General features: G+C 61.3%; 2 protein-coding genes across 2 annotated transcripts in view; one reads left to right on the top strand and one right to left on the bottom strand.

Annotated features, from left to right (window-relative positions):
* Window positions 1-8,827: 8,827 nt before the first annotated feature.
* ACP6 (acid phosphatase 6, lysophosphatidic) lies at window positions 8,828-16,615 on the top strand. The gene is made up of 10 exons (XM_029080182.2): window positions 8,828-9,085; window positions 12,489-12,623; window positions 12,715-12,845; window positions 13,169-13,248; window positions 13,649-13,736; window positions 13,856-13,988; window positions 14,395-14,495; window positions 15,487-15,582; window positions 15,878-16,043; window positions 16,345-16,615. The coding sequence occupies exons 1-10, from the start codon at window positions 8,873-8,875 to the stop codon at window positions 16,483-16,485; spliced, it is 1,284 nt and encodes a 427-aa protein (XP_028936015.1). The 5' UTR covers window positions 8,828-8,872; the 3' UTR covers window positions 16,486-16,615.
* Window positions 16,616-19,881: 3,266 nt separating this feature from the next.
* The window catches only part of BCL9 (BCL9 transcription coactivator), a 37,718-nt gene continuing 31,378 nt past the window's right edge, over window positions 19,882-26,221 (bottom strand). The window contains 6 exon segments of the mRNA XM_029081273.2: window positions 19,882-20,720; window positions 20,722-21,035; window positions 21,126-21,386; window positions 21,945-22,376; window positions 22,379-24,212; window positions 25,140-25,239. Of these exon segments, the coding sequence (XP_028937106.1) occupies window positions 19,902-20,720; window positions 20,722-21,035; window positions 21,126-21,386; window positions 21,945-22,376; window positions 22,379-24,212; window positions 25,140-25,239 (3,760 nt within the window). The 3' untranslated portion in view covers window positions 19,882-19,901.

Below are 26,221 nucleotides of genomic sequence, written 5' to 3'. Positions count from 1 at the left end.
AAAAGCCTGGTGTTCTTTGGTCAGAATTATTGGGAGGAGGTTCCCCGGAGGAGACGTTTTCCACAGAGGACAGAAAAACTAACTGTATCCTGCAGGTCTGTGGCTCGGGACTTGGGTTCAGCTCTGCTCCCACGCTGCTGTGTGACCCTGGAGAAGTTGCTTGTCTTCTCTGGGCCAAACTTTCCTCACCTGTAAAATGTGAGAATGAAATACAGTAGGAGATGCAATGGTTTGAGAAATAAAGAGCCATAGATATTGAGCTGTTGGTGCTGTTTTTTATAAAAAGTCCAAACTGTCTTCCCAGCATCCATAGAGTGAGGACAGGCGTTATTACTATTATTATAGCACAGCCGGGATTAGAATCCAGGTCCTTTTGACTACCAGGGCTATGGTCTATCCGTTAAGCCAGTCTGCTTCTCAGCTGAAGGCCTCTGCTCCCACCCTGCAAAAGAAGCATGGAGTCCCCAGACACGCTACAGTGGTTCCCTCATCCGGAAAAAGAGATATGCAAATACTCTATGAAGCCAGAAATTAGTCAGCAGAGGTTTTAGAAATAAATCCAGGTTAAACCACAGACTGGCCCTAGATCCATTCTAAACCCTAATCTATCTGCAGCTTTCCCCCAAAGTAGCAGCCAACATCCACTTGCCCTGACTTAGAGTGGAGGCATTTTCGGCAAGACTCCCGTGACGCGAGGCCACTAGCACAGACTTCATTTTCATGGTAGAGGGAGGCAGAACCCACAGGCCAAAAACCGAGGAAAAGGTCAGGTCACCTGTGCCGGCTTCTTAAATGCTTCTTCCCTCCCTTTTGTTCACTCCATCCCTGTAATTGGCCCAAGTCCAGCTGACTTCACTAGGTGCTCTGAGGAGCCGGTTCTTTCAAGGGTGACTGACAAGGCTTGAGGTGCCCTCGGTGGCCTAGAGCCACGACATCTCCTTCGGGTGCCACTTGAGACCTGGACAGGTCATCAAGTGTGTGTTGGGAGGGATTGAGTGGGCTCTAGTGGGGAGCCCGGTTGGATTAGGGGGGTGTCAGAGGGGTTAGAAGGAGCTCAACCTGCCGTGGCTAGTGAGCTCACCCACTCGGCGGCCAGCAGCTGCTGACTATTTGGAGAAGGCACGGCCAGAGGCCACCTGCTCGGGTCAGTCGCCTGAGCGTGGAAGGGGGTTTGGGAACAGGGACCCCTGCTCCGCCTTTCTCAGGGAGTTGAGGGTGCATTAATTCAATCATATTTATTCAGAGCTTACTGTGTGCAGAGCACTGTACTAAGTGCTTGGGAGACTACACTATAACAATAAGTAGACACATTCCCTGCCTACAGTGAGCTTACAGTCTAGAAGGCTAGACTTACAGAGTGATTTACAAAAAGCCAAGTGACCTCTTGAGACCCAGATCACCAGACCCCCAGATTATGGATCCCCAGATTCCTAGGTGCCCAGCTCTGAAGATCCCCATTGCCAAGATGCAGTCCCCCAGGTCTCCAGCCCCTGCTGTGTCCTCAGCCATCCAGGCTCTCGGGTCTCTGGTCCCCTGGGCCTTCTGGACCTCCAGGGCTGGCTGCCAGTCCTGAGGAATCGCCAGAGACCTCCATCGCCTCCCCACCAACTGAGCCTCAACAGACCCCCGCCCCCTTCATCCTCAGGGGGATTCTGTCTGAGAGAAAGAGGCAACATCTGTGAGCACGAGATGGTGGAGGTCAGTGGTCCCTCATCAATCAGTGGTATTTATTGAGCACTTACTGAATGCATAGCCCTGTACTAGGCACCTGCGACAGTCCCTTCCCCAGGATCAGCCCAGCTCTGGGGGAGAAGCACCAGGCTGGAGGGTCAGGGGGACCTTAGGTGCCCAAACCCCTCTCGATCCCTATGGCCGACCCAGGAGTCCCCTCCCCAACCCTCTGGAGCCCATGTGTGGTGCTAGGACTCGAGGGGACCCCAACTTCTGAGTCGCCCGATCTCCAGGGCAGACTCAGAGCGAAAGAGTGGCTCATTCAACCTGCCAGGAGCCATGAATGGTCACCTTTTCCTAATCTCCCAACTCTCCCAAACACCCTGCTACTCTCAGGCTTCCTGGTGGTATCTACTGGATGCCTATTGAGTACTAGGCCCTGTAATAGGTGCCTGCGAGGAATGTGTCTGTTTATGGTCGTATTGTACTCTCCCAAGCGTTTAGTACAGTTCTTGCACACAGTAAGCACTCGATAAGTACGATTGAATGACTACAATAGAAGCAAGACGCATGATCCTCATGGCTAAGGAGTTCACCCACTATCGGGGAAGACAGAGGGGAGGTGGGAAACCAAAGGAGGCTTTTGTGGAGGGAAGAGGCAGGTGGGGTTTGCCCCGAAAGGAAGGGGATCAGAGGGCTCGAGGCTGGCCCGCCGCCCCGGGGAATGTCCGTTTGCGCCGTTTCTGTTGGAGCAGTTGTTGGGAGAGAGGTATTTTGGGCGGCTCGGTAATCCCGGGGGCCATCGAGTGGCACTGTGTGGCTATATCGGGGGAGGGAGGCGAGCGGGATTAGGGGCCTCGGCCGGGCGCTGCGAGGATGTTGTTTCAGGCCCCGGGGCGGGCGCTTGGGCACAGCGCCGCTGGGTGGGAGAGGCCCAGGGAATCGCTGACGTGGTAGTGATCGTGGGAGGTGGAGGTGAGGATTTCTTCTCCATTCCGGCCTGGACCTCTAGAGCTGGCTGCCAGTCCTGAGGAGTCGCCAGAGACCCCCATCGCCTCCCCACCAACTGAGCCTCAACAGACCCCCGCCGCCTCCATCCTCAGAGGGATTCTGAGGTGAGGGTGGAGGTGAGGGCTTCTTCTCCATTCCGGCCTGGGCTGGCCCTCGAGGATCTTTCTACCCCCCCTGCATGGGCCTCCTGCCCACCCCGAGTGGGGCGATTTTTCTGTCCCTGCAGTCATTTCCAGCTCACCGGAGCAGAATTCCACCCTCCCCTTCCCCCGCCCCTTTCATCCTTTCCTTCCTGTCCATTGCGACCATCCCATCGGTTGGCCACGGACTGTCCTTGCCAAAACTGGGAGTCTCTTTATTGTTATATTGTACTTTCCCAAGCTATTACAGTGCTTTGCACACAGTAAACACTCAGTGAATACAATTGAGTGAATGAGCAGGTGTACTCGTGATGTCACGAACGTTATGCGGGGCTCACGTCACGGGATGATGTCACATGCACTGTTCCCGACTCTCTCCAGAGCCATCTTCCGCGTTCCCTTCCCAGGTCCTCGTGAACATGATAACCACGTCCAAGCTGCAGGACTGGGGGGGGGGGGGGGGGCTGGACACTGAAAATAAAAATACCGGACGTGAAGGCATCCGGTGCCATTTTCACACTGGACACAGCCAGATCGGCTGGAAAGTGGCCTGCCACGGCGGTATAGAACTGGATTGTTGCCATGGTATAAAATCAGACTCACTATATTTATAGATCCAGGTTGTAGCCATGTCGTAAACCCGGACGTTGGCCACCTCAGCTGGGCCCTCTCTTAGGTTTGGTCTGTCTCAAGGGGCCAGGCCGCTTAAAAAGATTTTACTGCTTCTGACTCCCAGATTGACATCCCGTGGGACAGTGATGGCCACGGAAACTCCGGGGCTTCCCAGCCTCCCCAGGGGAAAGCCAGGCCAAAGCCTTCCGCGCACACATCGCTCCAGAGCCAAGAAGGCCCCTGGCTGACTCTGCAGCTTGGGGATTAGCAGAGAAGGTCGCCAATTTACAACAGGGCTGCAGAAGCGGCGTAGCCCATGGATAAAACACGGGCCTGGGAGTCAGAAGGTCACGAGTTCTAATCCCACCTCCGCCCCTTGTCTGCTGGGCGATCTTGGGTAAGTCACTTCTCTGGGCCTCAGTTACCTCATCTGGAAAATGGGGGTTAAGATTGTGAGCCCCAGCTGAGGGACTGAGTCCAAATTGATTACCTGGTATCTACCATGTGTCTGGCACATATTAAGCGCTTAATAAAAATCATAAAAAAGCTAAAAAAAACCCCAAACCGATGCGATGCCCTTGGCCGCCCTCTAGAGGTCAGAACTCGTAACTGCTCCTCCAGAGCCAGACTTGAGAATTAGCAGTTATTAGTCGCTAATAATAATAATAATAACGTTGGTATTCGTTAAGCGCTTACTATGTGCAGAGCACTGATCTAAGCTCTGGGGGAGATACAGGGTAATCAAGTTGTCCCACATGAGGCTCACAGTTAATCCCCATTTTACAGATGAGGTAACTGAGGCACAGAAAAGTGAAGCGACTTGCCCACAGTCACACAGCAGACAAGTGGCAGAGCCGGGAGTCGAACCCTTGCCCTCTGACTCCGAAGCCCAGGCTCTTTCCACTGAGCCACGCTGCTTAGGCGTTCAGATGTAGATTTTCAGAAGGTCTTTCATCAGCTTTCCCCCGCCTTTGACTTTTAAAATCCTCAGCGACCAGGAGAATAGAGGGGAAATCGGGCCAGAACCCAAAAAACGGCTAAAAGAGCCGTAGTAGAAATAGTCATCGTAGACAAAATATAATGTACTGAGAGCCTATTGGGTGCTAGGCACCTTACTATATGCTTGAAAGAGAATAGGGGAAGCCCAAGACCCACTTTCCCTGCACACAAAGAGTTTCCACTCTAACTGGAGAGACAGGCAGAAAGATTCACAAGTAAGGGCAACAGAGTACATTATAAGGAATGTTCAAATGCGTATACAGGTACATATATGAGATCTTGGCCCACAGGTTTTGAGGATGGACATAAGTAGATAAATAAATACATAAGTGCAAGAGGGAGTTGAAGTGTCGGTAAGACTCGAGGTGGATAATTAGTCAGGGAAGGCTTCCTGGAGGAGGTGGGATTTTTAGGAGGGAACAAAAGCAAGGGAAAGAGCTCCCGCTTGGGAAAGAAAGCTGCACTTTTGCTGAGTTCAACGTTTTCAGAGGGCTCCAGAAGAGGGAGAGTCTAGGGAACACTGGATTTGTGGAGGAGAAATGTCATAGAGATGGAGTGAGCTTCCCGGACACAAAGGAGCCAGAGAAGGGATAGAGTAGGATGGATCCAGGGTGGTGGTGGGGAAGGAGAGGTAGAAAGGGTAAGAGCACTGCCGGCTGGAGAGACAGGCTGGCAGGGGACAAGACCAAAGTGAATGTTATAGGGATTGGGGTGGACAGGACTAGAAGGAAACTGAAGCACCTGTCATAGCCTGAGGGACGGGGCAGACAAAGAGAGGCAGGCAGGGACTGAGAGACACAAAGAGAGGTTGGCAAGAGAAGCAGTGTGGCCTAGTAGAAAGAGCACGGGCCTGGGAGTCAGGGAGTCTAAATTCTAACCCTTTCTTTGTCTCTTGTCTGCTGCGTGACTTTAGGCAAGTCACAACTCATCTGTGCCTCCGTTTCCTCATCTGTAAAATGGGGATTCAATAGCTGTTCCTTAAGCTGGGAGGCCCATGTACTATAGGACCTGATTGTCTTATATTTACCTGAGTGCTTGGTACAGTATGTGGCACAGAATAAACTCTTAACAAATACCCCAATCAGTATTATTATTATTTATAGACAGAGAGCATGCCTGGGTACTGGTCACTATTGGCTGGCCCTGTCAACCAGAGAGCAAAAACAACCACAGCCCTGGGCCCATCAAACACCCACATTCTCGCTCTCCTCAGTGGGAGGAGAAGGCAGCTGTGGCAGAGGCGAAGGAAGGGGAGAGGGAGAAGGAGGAACCGGGAGAACACCCAGAGATTAAGGAATGAAAAATGTCATCATGAGCCTAAGGCATCCAGGGAAATTTTGCTATGGCCTGGAGTGGGTGATTGACTTTTGAATATTCTGCTTGCTTGGTTTCTAATTTCCTTTTCTTCCGTGACTCTTTCTCCCTCATAGATCTTCCCCTCCCAATGTCCCGTTCCCTCCCTTTCTGTTCCGTACTGAGAGTTCTGCCCCACTCCCACGGCCCATCTACTCCTTCAGGCATTGTCTCCCACTCTGTATTGTGAGCTGCAATTGCTAGGGAGGCTGGTGACATCCATTCCTCCCTGCTTCTGTCTCCAGGGACTTGAGACCCCCGGGACTCAGGCACGAATGGGGTGGGGGAGGGAAATTGTCCTCCTATCCCCTCCCCCCCAAAATCCTCAACAGCCAATGAAGCATGTCCCGGCCTTTTCCGGATCCATCAAAAGAGAGGAATAAGGGCTTCTCTTGAAAGCCCCAAGGCAGTGAGATTCTCTGGACTGAAAAAGTTCTCCTAATTACTATTAAGTACTTAATGTTCCAAACACAGCTCTCCCCGTATTCCAGGCCTCCCGAAAGGCCCCCTCCTCCAGGAAGCCTTCTCTAATTAAACTTAAACACATTCTCCCCTTAGATGAACTTCGCAGTGAAACTCGGGCCCCCAGACGCAGGGCTGGGTGTTGCTATCTAGTGGTCTCAAATGGGGGGAGGGAGTGGAGGGCAGTGTGGCGTTCCGAGGAAGAGGGGTCAGTCCAACTTGCTCGTCACACTTTGCCCAAACGCCTCCTGTCTCCACCCCCATTATTTCTATTTCCCATCAAGAAGAGAAACTAAATCACAGAGCAGGGAATCACCTTGCCGCAGAGACATCGGGAGCCCAAGGCCTAGAAGGAGCTCATCTCTCTAGACTGTAAGCTCGTTATGGGCAGGGAATCTGTCCACTAATTTGGATGTATTGTCCTCTTCCAAACGCTCTGCACACAGGAAGTGCTCAATAAATACGTTTGATTGATTGATTGAGAAGTCCCAGGGACCCTTCTTTCCCGTCCACCAGCCCTGTCTGCTACTCCTCGACCCCTCCACTACCTCACCAAGGTAGCTAGAAACCCTGACCCAGACCCCAGCTCGGTATCTGTTACTATGTGCCAAGCACTGTACTAAGCGCTGGGGTAGATCCAAGCAAATCTCGTTATGGGCAGGGAATGTCACTGTTTATTGTTATGCTGTACTTTTCCAAGCGTTTAGTACAGCACTATGCACATAGTAATTATTATTATTATTATTGACTTCGATTCCTAGCGAGCCCATGGATATAGCGACCTCAGTGCTCTGCACATAATAAGCGCTCAATAAATACTAATGAATGAATGAATGAATATTCTTTTTTCCAGAACGTCCTGTCTTCCCTCATAATCCGCAACCTTTCTATCGGTTCTTCAGTCATCACCGTTATGGTCTCCCTCCATCTATCTGCTGGTCTGCCTCGTCCAGGGAAAACTTGGACTTTTCCTAGCATTAGTGTTTTCTCCAGAGAATCGGTCCTCCCAATGATGTGTCCGCAATCTGCTATAATCTCAGTCGAGTTATTTGACCTTCCAAAGACCACTTTGGTTTAATTTGCTCTAAAAATCCATTTGTTTGATTTTCGGGAAGTCTGTGGCATTTGCCAAAGCTTTCTCCAACACCACATTTCCAAAGAATCGACGTCCTCCCTATGCTGCCCACTAGAGAAGCAGCGTGGCTCAGTGGAAAGAGCCTGGGCTTGGGAGTCAGAGATCACGGGTTCGAATCCCTGCTCTGCCACCTGTCAGCTGGGTGCCTGTGGGCAAGTCACTTCGCTTCTCTGGGTCTCAGTTCCCTCATCTGTAAAATGAGGTAGATTAGACTGTAAGCCTGTCAAAGGGCAGGGACTGTCTCTATCTGTTACCGCTTTGTACATTCCAAGTGCATAGTACAGTGCTCTGCACACAGTAAGCACTTAACAAAAGAGCCCGGGCTTGGGAGTCAGAGGTCATGGGTTCAAATCCCAGCTCTGCCACTTGTCAGCTGTGTGACCGTGGACAAGTCACTTAACTTCTCCGTGCCTCAGTTCCCTCATCTGTCAAGTGGGGATGAAGACTGTGAGCCTCGCGTGGGACAAACTGACGACCCTGTATCTCCCCCAGCGCTTAGAACAGTGCTCTGCACATAGTAAGCGCTTAACAAATACCAATATTATTATCATTATTAAGCGCTTACTATGTGCAAGGCACTGTTCTAAGCGCTGGGGGAGATACAGGGTCATCAGGTTGTCCCACGCGAGGCTCACAGTCTTCATCCCCATTAGACAGATGAGGTGACTGAGGTCCAGAGAAGTGAAGTAGAAGCAGCGTGGCTCAGTGGAAAGAGCACGGGCTTGGGAGTCAGAGGTCATGAGTTCGAATCCCCGCTCTGCCACTTGTCAGCCGTGTGACCGTGGGCAAGTCACTTGACTTCTCTGGGCCTCAGTTCCCTCATCTGTAAAGTGGGGATTAACTGTAAGCCTCACGTGGGACAACCTGTTGACCCTGTATCCCCCCCCCCAGCGCTTAGAACAGTGCTCGGCACATAGTAAGCGCTTAACAAATACCAACATTATTATTAGAACGGTGCTTGGCACATAGTCGATTAGACTGGAAGCCCGTCAAAAGGCAGGGGCCGTCTCTATCTGTTGCCGACTTGTTCATTCCAAGCGCTTAGTCCAGTGCTCTGCACATAGGAAGCGCTCAATAAATACTATTGAATGAACATAGTAAGGGCTCCACCAACGCCACCGTCCTTACTAGATCCGAGCGAATGAATGAAGGTGGCCCGGCCGGAGCGAAGGGCGCATGCGCCGGACCCCGAGAGGGGAGGGGGGGAGCGGCTCCGTGTCGCGCGGGGGCCCCTGGGAGTTGTAGTTCCCGGGTCGGGGGCCCCGCGGCTGGTGGCCCCCAGGGGGCGGGGCGGAGGACTCGCTCTCCCGTCGGCCCCCGCGCGCTCGGGCTCTGGCAAAGGAGAAGGGGAGAGGCCGGGCGGGGGCCCGGCGGCTGCAGTGCAGCGGGCCGCAAGGAGGGAAGGACGGACAGAGGGAGGGAGGGAGGGACGGAGGGAGGGAGGGAGGTGCAAACGCATGCCCGGGCTTTCCCAGCCTCTCCCCTCCCCATGAGACCCGGAGGTTTCGGCCTGCGGCTGTGGGCCCCGGTGGGGGTGCTGACCTCGCTGACCTCTCTGGCCTGCTGCCTCCACGGGAGGAGCCGGGCGGTCCTGGCGGAGGCCGGCGACGAGCGGCGGAGGCCGCTGGAGCTGCGGCTGGTGCTGGTGGTGTTCCGACACGGGGCCCGCACCCCGCTGAAGCCGCTCCCGCAGCAGCACCAGGTGGGCGAGGTCGCCGGGGGCCTCCGGGGGGTGTGCGGTGGACCCCTCCCCTCAATCGGGGAGCCCTCACCATGTGCGGAGCACTCCACGCAGCGCTTGCCGGGGGACGGTGCGACCGAATGGTACACCCTTGCCCCTAATAAGGATGGTACTTGTTAAGCGCTTACTATGTGCCAAGCCCTGTCCTAAACGCTGGAAGCAGCGTGGCTCAGAGGAAAGAGCCAGAGGTCATGAGTAAGAATCCCAGTTCTGCCACTTGTCAGCCGTGTGACTGGGGGCAAGTCTTGGTCATTCATTCTTGCCGACTTTTTCATTCCAAGCCCTTAGTCCAGTGCTCTGCACATAGTAGGCGCTCAATAAATACTGTTGAACGAAAGTCACTTCCCTGGGCCTCAGTTCCCTCATCTGGAAAATGGGGATGAAGACTGTGAGCCCCACGTGGGACAACCTGATTCCCCTGCGTCTATCCCAGCGCTTACAACAGCGCTCTGCACATAGTAAGCGCTTAACAGATACCAACATTATTACAGGGTCATCAGGTTATCCCACGTGGGGCTCCCAGTCTTCATCCCCGTTTTACGGATGGGGTAACTGAGGCACCGAGAAGTTAAGTGACTCGCCCGGTCCCACGACTGACAAGTGGCGGAGCCGGGATTCGAACCCGTGATCTCTGACTCCCAAGCCCGGGCTCTTTCCACTGAGCCACGCTGCTTCTCTAACGAGCTTACAGCCTAGACTGGGAGCCCGTTGTGGGGCGGGGATCGCCTCTGTCTGTTGCCGAATTGTACATTCCAAGCGCTTAGTACAGTGCTCTGCACATAGTAAGCGCTCGATAAATACCATTGAATATCAGATATAACCCAAGGATGTGGACCTAAGTGCTGTGGGGTTGGGGGTGGGGAGAAGACCCAGCGCCCAAAGGTGAAACGAGTTCCGCGTAGTACAGCGTTCTGCATATAGTAAGCGCTCGATATATCCCATCAATTGATTGATGGGCTGATAAGCGTCCGCATCCGATCCGCCCCTCAGACTCCCGCTGCCAAAGGTCTAGCTGACTTCTGGGCCGCAAATATTTAAGTTTTAGGGTAAAACTCAACTGCCAGGTAGCTGCCACCTCCCCTCCCTCCCCGCAACCTTCCCTCCTCGGCCCCGGGGAGTTTTCCAGTTGCGATGTTGGGCATCTCCCTCGTGCCCTTTAGCCCCGAATCCGCCGGCTCCCGGTTAGGTTGCGAAAGTTTGAAGCCCAAAGGGAGTGAGGTGAGGGCATCTTCCAGAGAGGTGAAGGGCCAAGGCTACCATCCTCCCTAGGAAATGATTTCGAGTGTGCGGCTGTGTACCTGTTTGGGTACCGGCAGTCCCGTGTACACGTAAGTCTATGTACCGCCGCCGCCCGGGGCCTGGCCGAGGTCTGGCCGTGGGCACGGAATGTGTCCTGAGAGGCTTGGGATGGGACCCGCAGGAGGTGCTGATATCAAGAATAAAAGTCAAGTTTAAATCGTATCCTTTGAACTCAAAATCTGATGTATCTCCCTCCTATATAAGGGGACTGTTTCGTATCTAGAATTCCGATGTATCCGGCTTTGTGGTCAGTTGTTCAACTGATGGAGAAGGGTGTACGTGTGTGCGACTATTGAAAGGCAAACGCAGATTCTCAGGTCGAGTCCTGGGCTCAGAGAGGGAAAGGGTTACAAATTCCAAATGGTTCAGGGATGGCTGAAATGTGGGACAGCCAGAAGGCAGGGGAATGGACCAGATGACCTTTGAAGCACCTGCCTGGTTCTGTGATCCCTAGGAGGTCTGGCAGGGTCCGACTCTTGCTCCGGGAGACAGTGGAGAGGGTGCCTGCCTCAGTGTCGGGGGGTTGGGAGAGGGCAGACCCTGAGTGACAGAGGCAGAGAGAGAGTTAGATAAGCCTGAGAAGCAGTGTGGCCTACTGGAAGGAGCAAAGGCCTGGGAGTCAGAGGACCTGGATTCTAATCTCCGCTCTGCATCTTGCCTATGTGACATTAAGTCATGAAACTTCTCTGTCCCAGTTTCCTCATCTATAAAATGGAGATTAAATACTTTGTTCCATCTCCTACTTAGATCGTGAGCCTCACGTAAGACACGGACTGTGTTCCACCTGATTATCCTGTATCTCCCCCAGCACTTCATTCTTGGCACTTAGTAAATGCTTGACAGATACCACAGTTACTATTAATTATTTTTAACCGTAAGCTGGTTGCCTTCCTGGACCCCTATGCTCACGGGCAGGGATGGGCCTCCAATGCCCCTCACATTTCCATCACTCTCTCGATTTGGACCTGGGGTCCAGGAACACGCCCTAAGCCCTCTTGAATTGGCCATTGTTTATGGCCGTTCAGCTTCCTTCTTCTGGGAGCGAGTTCCCGGACTTCGCTCCCACCACACTGTGTTTCCTGGTTTTCTCCCTGGACCTGCTGCCCTCCAGTCCAGTGGGTCCCACTCGCCCTGGGGGTTTGGGATTTGGGAGTGGCTCCCTGGTTCCCCCACGCATCCCCTTCCTGGGATCTGAAACCCCCACGCCTGCCCTCTCTCAGACAGCAGAGCATCCCCGGAGAGTCGCTGTTGCTGTACCCATTTCCTGGACCCTGTTTCCCTACCCGGGCCCGAGTGAGTGGTGATCTGTGAATTAGCAGTATTTGCTAAGTGCCAGGCACAGGGGTAGGTACAAGATAATCACACTGGACACAGCCCCTGTCCCACATAGAGTTCAAAGTCTGAGGAGGAGGGAGAACAAGTGTTTAACCTATGTTTTATAGATAAGGAGACCGAGGCACCAAGAAGTTAGAACGAAGCTCCTTTGGCTCTCAAGTCCAGGCTCTTTCCACTAGGCCACGCTCCTTCTCAGGAAACTTTGGCCACTTCCCTGTCCGGCTGACCGGACGCCGTCCCCTTCTCCCCCGCCCAGAGAGTCTCCAGGATGAGGAGTGAGAATCTGAAGTCCCAAACCCAGATGCTTCTCCGGGGGGGGCCTCCCATTCCCCCTCACTCCAGCGCTTTACACTGGGATAGCGGCCGCCCCTGCCAGGGGATGGGCCTCTCCTTGCCATCTGGAGCAGGCCCAGGACGCTGTGGTGCCCCTTGGGGAGGGTTGGGGGGGCCTCCCAGGGGTCTGGAAGAGGCTCCTGAGAGGAGTGAGGGCCTTCTCAGCCAGGTTCCCGAGCCCCCCCTCAGCTGGGCCGGGGTAGTCCGCAGCCGCAGCCTGAGCCTCACATCCCGTGAGGCGCTTCTATCAGTCAATTAACCAATCGCATTTATTGAGTGCCTCCTGTGAGCAGAGCACTGTATTAAGCACTTGGGAGAGTACAACGCAACAATATAACGTACACATTCCCTGCCCACAATGAGCTTACGGGCTAGAGGTCCTCTTGCCTCGTCGCAGCGGCAGGTGGAGTGGAGCCCGACCCTGCTGGAGGTCCCGGCCCAAACCCGCTTCGACTACACTGTGACCGACCTGGCCGGGGGGCCGAGACCCCCGTCTCCCTACGACAACCAGTACCAGGGCACCAAGCTGAAGGTCAGGCCCCGGGGCCCCTGTGGCGGGGAGTCGGATCTAGGGTGGGGGGCCCGGCCGGGGCCCTGACGGCGACATGGCTGTCTGTGTCTAGGGCGGCGTGGTAGCCGGTCAGCTCACCACGGTGGGGATGCAGCAAATGTTCGCCCTGGGTGAGAGGCTCAGGAGGAGCTACGTGGAGGATGTCCACTTCCTCTCCCCGACGTTCAAGCCCGTGGAAGTGTCGTGAGTCACCAGATGCGATGGGAGGCGTGGTTTCGAGGGCTTTGACTCGGCCTGGCTCCGGTCCGTGGACCTCGCACCCCGGCCCGCCCGTTCTGCCCGGTCTAAAGCAGCTTCCTGAATTCCCCAGCCGCCTCCTCCTCAACACTCCCTCCTCTTAGTGCCGCTTAATATCGACCCCACATCTCAGTGCCCCTTCTGCCGCTTAGCATATTCCTCTCAGCACTCACCCCTTGCTCTCAGCTCTCTGTCCTCTTAGCGCCAGCTCATTTTAACTCCCCTCACCCTGCTCCATCCCCCTGCTCCCTCACTTCACTGTCTCCTAGTGTCCGCTCCACAAACATCTACCGGAACCTAGAGTCCACTCGGTGCCTCCTGGCCGGCCTCTTCCAGCGCCAGAAAGAAGGTCAGAGGGTAAAGGGCAGCACACCCTATCCACACCCCCCTTCCTCCTCCCAACGCTGGAGTTGGAGCAGTCATGGCCAGGGCTTGGCCTGGCCAGCCCTTCGCACCCCGACAGACAGACAGACACACACCCGCGGGCCCCCCACCCCCTTTTCTCCCCTCCCCTGGTGACCGGTCAGAGGGAGAAGAGGGCAAAGCGGTCAGGAGTTTTTTGTGGGCTTGAAGCCGGCCCCAGGCCGGCTTAGGTGTGACACAGTCCGGCTTCCCGAAGGAGAGGGGTTTCCCATCTCACCTCTTCCGGCTGGGCTAGGCCCTGGCCCTGCCTTCTGCCTCGAGGCTGGGGCCAAACCAGCGACTCCTGTACCATCGTTGCCAACCCGCCGTCCGGACTGCCCCCGCAGGACCGGTCACGATCCTCACGGACGAAGCTGGGTCCGAAATCCTTTACCCCAACTCCCTGAACTGCCGCAGCCTGAGACATATTACAAGGTAACACAACTGTGGCCCTGCGGGACTGGAGGGAGGCCAGATGGGAGAGGGGACCAGGGCCCGGAAGACCAGCGGCCACCGTATGGGGAGGCTGAGGCTCGTTCATCTCCTCTTGGCAGGGACAGGAAGCTGGCCGCCTCCCAGCAGCCAGGCATCTCCGCAGACCTGAAAAAGGTCCAGGAAGAGATGGGTTTCCAGGGGCGCGAGGACGTCGACTTCTTCCTTCTCCTGGACAATGCCCTGGCTGAGCAGGTCGGACGAGACGTCCCGTTCCCCGACTGCCCCCACCCCCTCTGCCAGTGAGGCCAGGGTCCCCCGATCCCCAGGCCCTCAGGGGAGCTGACTGAGCCGGCTCTGAACAGACCTGCCTGGAGATGACGCTACCCGACTGGGACAGATGGGTAGCCGGGGCTGAGACTGAGTGATGGAGGGAGATGGGTTTTTCCCCCCCGACTCCGAGCCTCAGCGTGCCCATCTGTGGAACAGGATTACCCCTCGGATGCTTGACTAACCCCACCGGGGGTCGGGGCTAGGGGGCTCCTGGCACATATCAAGGGGGCAGAATGTGGAAGGGCCTGTGGCATCAGGCCAAGCCATTCTGAGCGAGGGGGGAGAGCACCACAGAGTAGGTGACCAGTTGCGCCGGTGCCCATTCCAGATTCATGGGCTCCCGAGCTGCCCCCTGCTAAAGAAGTTCACACCGGTGATCGAACGACGAGCGGTGGACACGATCCTCTACATGATGGGGAGAGGTGACCGGTGAGAGGGGAGAAGTTCCTCCTGGAGAGCCCTGTGTGCCCCGCTCCTGGGTTTCTTGAGTCTAGGGGCCCCATCAGACCAAATCTGTGGGTTGGGAGGAGCTGTGGCTCACAGTTCCCCAGCTCCCTCGGTAGAAGAGAAGCAGTGTGGTCTAGTGGGTAGAGCAAAGGCTTGGGGGTCAGAAGGACCCAGCTCTGCCATTTGTCTGCTGTATGACCTTGGGCAAATGACTTAGAGTCTCTGTGCCTATGACCGCATCTGTACAATGGAGATTAAGACTGTGAGCCCTATGTGGGATGGGGACTGTGCCCCCCCCCCATTTGCTTGTATCCACCCCAATGCTTAACACAGTGCCTGTCACATAGTAAGCGCTTAACAAATACCACAATACTTATTATTCTAATCCTGGCTCTGCCACTGGTCTTTTGTATGACCTTGGGCCAGTCACTTCACTGCTCTGTGCCTCAGTCACCTCATGTGTAAAATGGGGATTAAGACTGGGAGCCCCGTGGGGCAGGGACTGTGTCTAGCCTAGTTACCGTGTATTCGCCCTTGCACTTAGTACGGTGCCTGACGCAGAGTAAACACTTAACCGCTTTAAACACCGTGAAAAAGGAGGCTCCTGGTCCCGTTCCGAAACCTCTAGAACGGAGGACGGGTGGGTGTTAGGGAAAAGGGGAGGGGCAGGAGAAATGGCGGTGGGGGGTACGAGGCCTGAGCAGAGTGAGCTGAGTCTTGTCCTGGCTGACGGCGGTGTGTCCCCAGGCACCCTTGCCTCTCTCTAAGGCGCCACCCCCCCCGGACCAGTGGGCCACACGACGAGATGGGTAAATTCTGTCCCCTGCCCACTCTCCCCCAACACACCTCCACAGCCCCTTGGCACATCCTGTCCCCAAGTGTCCCCTCTTGTGATGGGGCGGGAACTGGAGCAGGGTATATTGGTACCCTCTCTGCCTCCCCATCCCGGTGACCAGTTCCCTTCCCTCCCCAGCGAAGGGCTGCAGATGGCCGTCGGTCCCCTGCTTTACACCCTGCAGCGGAACCTCCTCGAGGCCGTGGGCTCGGACCCCCCGTCCAGCGAGACCAGGTAGTGGGGCAGAGCGATGAGCTGGGGTGGAGGCTGGCAGGCTGTGGCCCGGCCCACGGGAAGCCCCGGATCACGTGTGGGGTCTGGCTGCGGGGAAGGGGAGCTGGGACACTCGAGAGGGGCAGGGGTCGGACTGAGGTGGCTCTGGCCCTTGAGGAGAAGCGGAGGTGGGTGGGAGGTGAGGGATGGGGTGGAGGATCTTCTCCCTCCCCCCGAACAGCAAGGGTTCACAGAACCGGTGGGGGGGCGGTGATGGCAGTGACCCTGCCTTCCCCAGAACCGTATCTCCGTGCAGGAAGCTCTATCTGTACGCTGCCCATGACGTGACCCTCATGCCCCTCCTGATGGCCCTGGGCATCTTCGACAAGAAGTGGCCCCCCTACGCGGCGGACCTGGCCTTGGAACTGTATCAGCACCAGGAGTCGCGGGAGTGGTTTGTGCGGCTGTCTTACCTGGGGCAGGTGAGGCTACTGCGACACGGCCCGGCCGCGCCCGCCCCACCCCCCCGACGTCTTCGTCCTCCCCCGGTCCTCCCCCGTCCGTGAGCGGGTCCCCGTCAGGGATGCAACCCCTGGTCCCGAAACGTGGACGTGATCCCCAGACCCTCTCGTCTCAGGGGTGGGGGCAGCTAACGGGAGGGCAGGGTCCCGTCCAGTCTTCCAGCTGGGGTCCTGGCCCTTGGAGGGAGGACCCCATGGCATTTCACGCGGGCCCAGCTGGAGTAGCCTGATGCTCTCTGTGCCTCTGTCTCCGTATGCGCAGGAGCAGGTAGCGCGTGGCTGCAGCTCCGGCATGTGTCCCCTGGAGGAGTTCCTGAGCGCGCTAGCCCCCTACAGCGTCAGCCCGAACCAGTACAGCTCCCTGTGCACGAGCATTGAACTGCCGGCCGCCCGGGACCCGTGAAGCGGCAGGCGGAGGAAGGGGCAGGGGCTTTCCACCCAGACTAACCGGGACTTGGGAAAGGCGATGCTTCGGGGCTACCCAGTCACCCTAATAAACGGGCTGGTTGCACGCGGGCCGGTGGTGTGCGCGACCGGGTTCTCCCTCCCGCTTCCTCTGCCGTCCCTCCATTGGGGGCAGGCCCTGCTACCGCAGCCGCGTCTGGGACGTGTCTGGGACGTCTGTCCGTGGGTGGGCAGCCAGGGGCCAATCGTCCCTCGGTGGGCGGAAGGAAGAAGGGGAGGCGGGGCCGGGGCCGGCCCAGCCCCGCTCACGGTGAGGCATCGGAGGGTGGTGGGTGTGAGAAGCTAGAACTAGTTGGCAGGGGCCTGAGGGGACACGGTACCTTGGGCTGTGGCCGCCTCCCTGGGCTGCCCGAAGGAGAGTTGCTCCCCCCTCGGGGCCCAGGGCCATTCCAGGAGGCCTCTGGGGGCCAGCAAAGACCACGTGCACGGCGCATCCCCCCAGCGTGGGTCCCGGGAGGTAGGATGGTCAAAGTGGGGACGGGGACGGTTTGGCTCTGGGATTCGGCCTAGGCAGGAAAGACAACTTTTTTTAAAATAGTAATTAAGTGCTTACTATATGTCAGGCCCTATAGTAAGCCCCGGGGTAGATACAGGTGAACTGGGTTAGACACAGTCCGTGTCCCGCGTGGGACTCGGTCATAGTTCCGCTTTTAGAGACGAGGTGAGGAGTACAGAGCAGTTGGGGCCACACGGCAGACAAGGGGCAGAGCGGGGATTAGAACCCAGGTTTTTCTGACTCCCAGGCCCATTCTCTCTCTATTCACTGCTGCACAGCTACTCTTGCTGCCCCGGGGCAGGAGGGCAGGGAGTCAAACGGTGCAAGAAGGCGGGTGGGAAGTGGGCCCAGCGTGAAGGGAGAGGGGTCAAAGCACCCCAGACGTAGGAGCCGGTCCCCGGGGCAGGGCGGTGCCCAACGGTGGTGACCCCGACCTCCCCGTGGCCAGCGGCCACTCCTCGGCATCGGCTCACGACACCAACCCCTCCCCAAGCTTGCGACGGACTCCTTCCCCCCCTAACCTCACCACCAGTGCCGGGACCCTTCCTGGCCCCCACAAACCCGCCCCACCGCACAGCGGGTCCCGGGCCACTGTCCACGCAGGTTTGCCCTTCCTCTAAGGGTGGTCGCTGCTGCTAGTTGCTTCTCCTACCCCATCCAGCACCTGGGGGGGGGGAAGAGCAGGCCCCATCCTTCCCTGCCGCCCCACACACACCTTGCCCAAATGCTTAGTACAGTGCTCCGGACACGGTAAGCGCTCAATATATATGACTGAATGAATCCCCCACCGCCACCCCTGGCCGGGAGGAAAGAGCCTGGGGCAGAGGGGCGTGGAGCAGCCCTAGTCTGCATAGATCAGAACTCGGTCCCCCTTCCCGCCCCACACCTATCGTCCTCCGTTGTTTTTTTGATGGCATTGGTTATGCGCTATGTGCCAGGCACTGGACTAAGCGCCGGGGTAGATACAAGCTAATCGGGTTGGACGCGGTCCCCGTGGGGTTCAGAGTCTCCTTCCCCCTTGTACAGAGGAGGTAACCGAGGCACAGAAAGATGACTGACCCGAGGTCACACGGCAGACAAGTGACGGAGGCGGAATCAGAACCCAGGTCCTTCTGACTTCCACACCCACGTTCCATCCACTAGGCCACGCCGCTTCCTCCTGCGGCACCCGCTCGTGAGGGCGGGGCCCACAGACCGGGACCTACCTTCGGCCTTGCCTGGCATCCAAGTCCCCCGTGGCTCGGGGGGCAACGGGGACCGGCGCGGCGCCGCTCCCGGTGTCTTGCCCAGCCGTCTCTCCTCCGTCCGGCGGTCGGCGGCTGGGCGCGCCGAGCCGACGGGCTCCAGCCCAGCTCCCTGGCGGCCCCGAGCAGAGTTCTGCCTTGAGACGGCGCCCGGCCCATGGAGCAGTCGTCAATCGACAGTATTGACCGAGCCACTTACTGTGCGAAGAGCACTCTGCGAGGCGCTTGAGAGAGCACAATAGTTGGCTGACATAATTCCCGCCCTCGAGGGGTTTACACTGGGACGGGCACCGAGCTGGGCGCACAACCCAGCCTCCGACGCTTGCTGCCCGCACCCCGGGGGCCTAGAGGAAAGAGGACCCCCCCCCCCCTCAGCTGGCCACTTTTGTAAGAAACAATATATTTTATTTTTTCGGACACCACAGCCCCGGCAAGTGGTTTGGTACCAAATCGAATGGAGATTACACAGAACGTTTTTACGCTTGGGAGCGGGGAGAAAGGGACGGGGGGGGGGGGGGGGGGGGGGTCACAAATGAGAAAACAAAGAAAAACCCCGGATGGCTCAGAGTGCCAGATCCACGCCCACACGCCCACGAGCACTCGGGGACTCCCGTGAGGAGAGCAGGAGACGAGACAGAGGGCGGAGACAGCAGAGGAGGCCAAGACCCCAGCCCCAAAGGCCCCCCTCGGCGAGGAGGAGCCCCCTCGGGTGGGCAGGAACGGAGCGAGGCCGTCCCGTGGACCGCAGCTGCCACGGGGGACGGGGACGGGGGAGGGAGGCCCCGAGGTGAGGACGCGCGTGGGAGGGTGGGCAGGAAAGAGCAGTTGCGCGACAGCACGTGGCAGGACGTGTGCACGATGGAGCACGTGCATGACAGGGCACACGTGGGAACGTGACAGCGAATGCGCAAGAGTCCACGACGGCGGGGGGAGGGGGTGAGAGAATGAGTGCACGACAGAGCGTGTGTGCGTGGAGCAACAGAAAGCCCCGGACAGCACCCTGGAAAACGTCCCCAACTTGTGTGACTTGGTTTTTTTTTTTTTTCTGTTAAAAGAAAAAATATTTTTCTCCCTCCCCTCGCTGAACTTAGTTCCTTTTTTGTGCTTTTCGTTAATTCTCGGCTCTGAGGTTGGAGTTTGGTTTTTCTCTACCCGGGCGGGGCGGGCCACGAGCAAAGGGCGGGGGAGGGCTCTCCCCCTCGGGGGTGGAGGGGGAGCAGAGAGCCAGCGCGCCCTCCCGCGCCCCACAGACCGGTCCCTTTCACAATTATAGTACAGCCCACAACGGAAACCCCAAAGGAAACAAAAACGAGACGCGAGTCCTGGGAGAAGCCGGTCCACAGGACGTAAACACACAGAGACGGTGCGACTCCGGGACCCCGGGGCGGGACGGGGCGGGACGGGGCGGGGGGGAGGAGGAGGGAGGGAGGGGAACGGGGAGACTCCCGCCCCAGTCCACAAAAATAATCTTTAAAAAATAAATCTTAAAAAAACACAGCCGGCGGGGGACGCGAGCGAGCGGTCGGCAGGCCGGGCGGCGAGGGCGGGCGGAGGCGGCCCGGGGTCCGCGCCGGCCCGACCCCGGCCCGGCCCGCGGCGCCCGGCCCCGCCCGCTCAGAACATCATGTTCCCCGGGTGGCCCGCGCCCTGGCCGAAACCCCCCAGCCCGACGTCGGCGGCCAGCCCGCGGGGCCGCATCTGGGGCGGCACCATGAGGTTCTGCTGGGGGCCCATCATGCCGGGCGGCACGGACATCACCATGCCCGGGGAGCCCACCGGGCCCGGGTGGCTGTACAGCCCGGGGGGCGGCCGGTCCTTGCCCGGGATCATGCCCACCGCGGCCGCCGGGTTGTTCATCAGGGCGGGCTGGCCGGGCATGGCCGACGGGGCCGGCGCCAACATGCGGTGGTGAGGTCCCATCATGCCCTGCTGCAGGAAGGCCGGAGGCCTCATGGGACTGTGGCCCGGCACGGAGGGCGCGGTCCCCAGGGGGAGGTCCGGCGTGCCCACGGGGCCCGGACCCCCCATGGCCGGCAGCGCCAGGCCCATCCTGGGCCCCGCCTGCTCGCCCAAGACCCCCTGCACGTGGGGGAAGCCGGGGCCGGGGCCCTGGGGCGCCTTGCGGCCGGGGCCTTCCCCGCGGGGGAAGTACTGCAGCGTCTGGCTGGGCTTCTCCGACGGGATGATCCGGGAGAGGTCGAACTCGGGGATGCCGGCGGCCCCGGGGCGGATCACCTCCTGCAGGTCCGGATCGGCGAAGACCGAAGGCAGGCTGTTGCCCAGGACGGCGAAGGCCTCCGGCCCCCCCGCCGGCCCGCCGGGCTTGCAAAGTGCTGGGTCTGCGGAGCTCTGGGGCAGGGGGCCGGGGCGGCCGAGCGGCCCCTCCCCGGGGAAGCCCATGGCGCCGGCGAAGCCGCCCTGGCCCCCCCCCGCCGGGGCCGTTGTGGGGAAACGGCACCACCGGCTGGGGCGGGGACTGGACCGGAGGGAAGCCCTGCGGGAAGCCCAGCCGCCCGGGGGGGCCGAGGGCCGACTCGGGGGCCCCGGGCCCCATCATGGGAGCGTGGGCCATGAGGCCGGGCCCCACCGGCACGCCGTGCGGGGGGAGGCCGGGGCCCATGGCCCCCGGGGAGGGCACCTGGGTGGAATGGGACAGCGGCTGGGTCAGGCCCATGGGGCTCATGGTGGGCAGAGGGACCACCGGATTGGGCGCCGGGAGGCGGGGGTTCTGGGGGTTCAGGCCCATTCCTAGGAGAGAACAGAGGGGGCTCGCGGTGGGTCCGGCCCGCCGGCGGCCCCCGGCCCCGCCCCCCGGCCCCGCCCCGCCCCCGCCCTCACCGGACAGGTTGCTCATCGGCGGCAGGTTGGGAGAGCGGGCCGGAGGGGAGTCGTCGTCCGAGCTGGCCACGGTCTTGATGGCGTCGTGGTAGAGCGGGGTGGAGCTGGGCATGGCGAACTTGGACATCCGGGACATCATGATGGACAGGGGGTTCTGGGAGAGGGTGGGCTCCGGGGGCACGGCGTACGGGGCGCTGGACGGCAGGCTCCCGGGGAGGGTCCCGGTCGAGGGCTGGCCGGCGGGGGGAGGCGGGGGGCCACCTGGAGGAGGGGGAGGAGCCGGTCGGCCCTCGCCCCGATTGCTGGGCCCGCCGCCCCCCCAGAAGCCCCGATGCCGTTTCGGGGCGATCCTCGGGAGCCGGGTGGAGAGCGGCCCCGTGAAGGCCCGTGCCCTGCCGGCCCGAGGGAGAGCCGCCCGCGGGCGCCGGGGGGCCAGGACGCCACCGGACGGAGTCCGGGTCTGGTCCGGCTGCCCCGGCGGGGGCGACCGGCGGACGGCCATCCGCGCCCCGTGACGGAGCGCCCCCTCCAACGAAACGCCATTTGGGACCCTTTCGGGGACCCGGGCCACGAAGGCCTCCGAGTCCGACCGGGAGCCGGATGCGGAGGCCCTGACCCTCACCGAGCAGGCCCCTGGGGCCGGTGGCTGCGCTCTGGATCTGGAGGAGGGGGCGGGGCCCAGCGGAGCGCGAGGCCCCTGGTCCTCCTCCTCCTCCTCCTCCTCCTCCCCCCCTACCCGGGGTGGAGAGCCAAGCCAGCCGCCCCCACTCAGGGGGCGGGCCGCTCCCACTCCCCCCTCCGCGTCCGCCCTTCACTGACCTGGCTCCACGTTGGCCAGCAGGGCCGGGGACGCCATGGCGAGGGGGGGAGCTTTGTGGTTCGGGGGGATCCCGGGACTCGGCAGCGGCGGCTTGGGGGAGGAGGCCCAGCCGGGCGAGGGGGCCGGGAGCGACGGGGACTTGAGGTGCACGGGCGAAGCAGCGGCGGACCCCAGCACGGGCGGGGACTTGATGGAGGCGGCGGCGGCGGCGGCGGCGGGGCCCGCCAGCATGCCCGCCAGCTGCGACGGCGTCTGGGGCGACTTGAGGCTCCCGGAGGGGGACCCCAGCATGGGCGACTGCACCTGGCGCATGGTGGGCGACTTGAGGGGGTTGAGGCCCGGCGAGTGCACCTGGCCGGGTGCCACCGCGACATCCAGGGGTTTGCGCCCCAGGGCCCCGCCGGGGCCGCCGCCGCCCCCGCCCCGCTGCCCGGGGGCGGCCCCGCCGGGCCCGGGCCGCCCGGGCCGCCGGGGCCGCCGAGAGGTAGTGCCGGCAGGTGGCTGAGCCGGCTGTTAGTCCTTTGGTCGGGGCCGACCTGGTCCCGGGGGCCGCGCGGCCCCGGGCCGGCGCCGGGGAGGAAGGGGCGGCCCGCCAGGCCGTAGTCCGGATGCTGGGGGCCCTCGGCGAACGGCAGGGACACCAGCTTGGGCTGCGCCGGCAGCAGCTCGGCCAGGCCCGGCCGCAGCTTGAGCATCTCGTCGGGCCCCACGCCGGCCTCCCGCATCTTCTGAGGTACGAGCGGGGGGCCGGTCTCCCCCTTCACGGGCCCGGGGCCCACGCCGAAGTCGAGCTCCCGCCCGGGGCCCGGGGGCGGCGGCGGGAGCCCCTTGGGGAAGTCGCTCCGGGGCGGGCTCGGGGGCCCGTCGAGCGGCCCGCCCCGGGCGAAGAGAGGGGCGCCGCCGCCCCCGGGCTCCAGGTGGCGCTGGGCGCCGGGGGGCAGCAGCCGGTTGACCTCCAGGCCCAGCCCGGGGGGCAGGCCCAGCTGTTTGTCGGCCAGCTGCTGGGGGAAGAGCTCCTCGGGCGGGGGCAGGCCCTGGGCGACGGGGAAACGCTCCCCCCGGCCGGGGCCGCTCAGCGCCCCGGGGCCGGGGGGGAAGGGCCGGCCGTCGCCCATCTTGGGGACCTCGTCGGCCCAGGGGCCTCCCGCCGGGCCGGGCCGGACGGCGGGGTTGGGGACGCCGGGGCCTTCCGGGTCCGGGTTCATCACGCCGGCGAAGGCCTGGAGGCGCAGCGGGCCCCCGGCCACGTTGGCGTGGGGGGCCAGGCCCCGGGGCGGCAGGGGGTGGGCCGCGCCCATGGGGTCGGGGAAGGGCTCCGGCCCCCCGGGCCCCCACCCTTCGCCGGGGGCCATCTGGTAGGGCGGCGGGGGGCCGCGGCCCACCCCCCGGGGCCCGTGCTGGTGAGCCATCATCTCTTGCAGCGAGCACTGCTGCACCACCGCCTGCTCCTGTTTCCTCCGCTTCTCCTCGTAGAACTCCTGCTGCAGCTTCAGCCAGGCCACCTGCTCGGGGGTCATGTGGTCCAGCTGGTCGGGGCCCAGGGGCCCGGCCTGGGAGCTCACGGGGGGCGGGGCCATCTCCTCGGGGGAGAAGGCCAGCTCTCGGTGGCCTTGGGGGCCGAAGGGAACCGGCCCCTCCCCCCGGGGCCCGGGCGCCTTCCCCAGGTTCTGAGACTGGGCCAGCATGGCCTGGAGGGGGCCGTCGGCTTTCTTGGCGGGGCCGTCGAGGCCCCCGGGGGCCGGCGGGGGCCCCCCGGCGAACTCCTTCTCGTCCGGGAACAGCATGCGCTGGATGTCTCGCAGCGTCTGCAGGGAGCGCTCCCGGTGCTCCAGCTGCTCCTGCGACAGCCCGTCCGGGTTCTCCCCCGGGGCCGGGGGGTCCCCGGCCGGGCCCGGGGCCGGCGGCGGGCCCTTGGGCTCGGCGGCCGGCCCGCCGCCCCCCTGGGGGGCGGGGCTCCCGGCCCGGTGGTTGGGGGTGGAGCCCGGCCCGGGGCCCTCGGGCGCCAGCGGCGGGGAGGCGGGGGGGCTGCCCGCCGCGGGGAGCAGTTTGCCCTCTGCCCCGGGGCTGTCCCGGTCCAGGGGGCGCGGGGGGCCGCCGGGCTTGCCGGCGGGGGCCGGGATGGGAGCGGGGGGCTGCGGCTTGGAATTCTGGGAGGAGGTCTGGTCCTGGGAGGCGGGGGCCGGTGGGGGAGGAGGAGGCGGCGGCGGCGGCGGCTGCTGCTGCGGGAGAGGCTTCGGCTCGTTCCGGAGGGCGGCCACCGGTGCGTTCTGGGGGAGAGGGTGGAGTTCAACGGCAGCTGCCGGAAGGCCGGAGGCGCACGTCTCGCTCCGGTCGGCAGGACGCCGGCACTCAGCGGCCACCACGGGGCGCGGGGCCGCGTTCGGGTAGGGGGCGGGTGGACGGGGGGCCGGCCGGGGCCTCCTCCCAAACCCGCCCGGTACGGCGGGAGGCTCCGAGTGCTTCCTCTCGGCCCGGCCCTGTGGCTCGCTGCCGGGTCGCGCCCCCCCCCCCCCGGGGGCTCCCCGACCCAGCGCGTGCCCCCCGGCCTCGCCCTGAGCTAAGCAGAGGCAGGCTGTTCACCCGGGGAGGGATGAGCAAGCTGCTGGCCGCGTGGCCTCGGGGCTCGGTTTCCGGCGCGCGCTTGCCCATGTCCAATTCGCTCGGGGATCTGCCCGGTAACACGTCTAAGCTAACGGGCCGGCGGCACGCCGCCGTGGGGGCCCGAGACCGAGGGATGGACGGAGGGAGGGAGGGAGGGAGGGAGGGACGGGCGGCAACCCGACGCCCGCTGGTTGTCTGCCCGGCCTGTCCGAGGCTGCGGGCCGCCTGGTTGCCGAGAGGGAGGGCCGCTGGGGGGGACGGGCAGACTCCAGGGAGGACGGACGGGCAAGGAGGCACATCGCCGTTCCCGCAGTCCCGGTGCTGCCCTCATCCCGGAGAAACACGGCCGGCTATCCCGCTCGGACAGTTGGCATCCCACTAAGGGGCGTGAGCGGGGCTGGTCTCGGTCAGGACGGAGTCTGTTCTGGCCCAAGCTGGGCACCGGAGCCCGGAGACTCACCAGCGCCCTTGGCTCCGAGGGGAGGGCGAGGCTGCGCACCGGGACCGGATCAGGCCCACGGGGTCGGCGGGAGGGAGACCCACTGGGGAAAGGGAGAGGTCCGCGGGGTGGGATGGCCGGGCCGTGTGAGTACCTGAGGGGCGCCGCTCCTCTCCACCTTGCCGTTCGAAACGCTCTGGATGTGGAAGGACACGATCGTTTCCGACTGGCCCTTCAGCACGGCTTCTGCGGCCCTGCAACGAGACGGGCGGCTCGGACCTCCCAGCTGGAACCTCCCCGGGGGGCAGGGAGTCTGGGGGGCACGGGCAGAGGGAAGGGAGGAAGAGGAGGAGACAGGAGACGAGCCCTTCTCGCTTCTCACCTCCCCTCTCCGCTGAACCCCCGGGACCCGAGCAGGGCTTTATGATTATAATCAGCATAATAATAACTGTGGTATTTGTTCGGTGCTTACTACGTGCCCGGCACTGTTCTAAGCGCTGGGGTAGATACAAGATCACTGGGTTGAACGTAGTCCCCGTCCCGCATAGGGCTCACAGGCTTAATCCCCATTTTACTGACGAGGGAACTGAGGCCCAGAGAAGAGAAGCGACTTGCCCGAGGTCACACAGCAGACAATAGGCAGAGCCGGGGTTGGAACCCGGGTCCTTCTGACTCGTTCATTCACTCATTCATTCATTCAATCGTATTTATTGAGCGCTTACTACGTGCAGAGCACTGTACTAAGCGCTTGGAAGGTACAATTCGGCAACAGAGAGAGACAATCCCTGCCCAACGACGGGCTCGCGGTCTAAACGGGGGAGACGGACAACAAAACCAGACCGGTAGTCTGGCGTCAATATCGTCAAGATAAATAGAATCACAGATATATACACGTCATTAACAAAATAAATAGAGTAATAAATAATATATACAAATACGCACAAGTGCTGTGGGGAGGGGAAGGCCTGTGCTCCCAGGCCTGTGCTCTTTCCCCTAGGCCGTGTTGCCCTTCTGTTTTCAATCATCACAGGCAGCCGCTCGAAGGAGTTGGGTTCGGGGTCCCCCCTGCTTCCCTGTCCCTCCCTCCCGCCGGCCCCAAGCCAATCTCACCCCAGCTGGGTCCGAGACAGAGGCGAGAGGCCCCAGCAAGCGGCAAACGCGGGAGTCCCACGACTGAGGAGGTCTCGGGCTCCGACCCGGGCGCCCAGACGAGGCCGCTTCTGAGAAGGAGCCCCC

Source organism: Ornithorhynchus anatinus, chromosome 16 (genome assembly GCF_004115215.2).
Source record: "Ornithorhynchus anatinus isolate Pmale09 chromosome 16, mOrnAna1.pri.v4, whole genome shotgun sequence".
Taxonomy (NCBI): Eukaryota; Metazoa; Chordata; class Mammalia; order Monotremata; family Ornithorhynchidae; genus Ornithorhynchus; species Ornithorhynchus anatinus.
This window is presented reverse-complemented; position numbering and strand designations above follow the sequence as displayed.

Excerpts from the sequence above, each read along its gene's own strand:
- ACP6 (XM_029080182.2), top strand. The coding sequence starts at position 8,873 with ATGAGACCCGGAGGTTTCGGCCTGCGGCTGTGGGCCCCGGTGGGGGTG. Across the intron at positions 9,086-12,488 it reads CGCTCCCGCAGCAGCACCAG|CGGCAGGTGGAGTGGAGCCC; the intron begins GTGGGCGAGGTC and ends GCCTCGTCGCAG. Across the intron at positions 15,583-15,877 it reads CCCCCGTCCAGCGAGACCAG|GAAGCTCTATCTGTACGCTG; the intron begins GTAGTGGGGCAG and ends ATCTCCGTGCAG.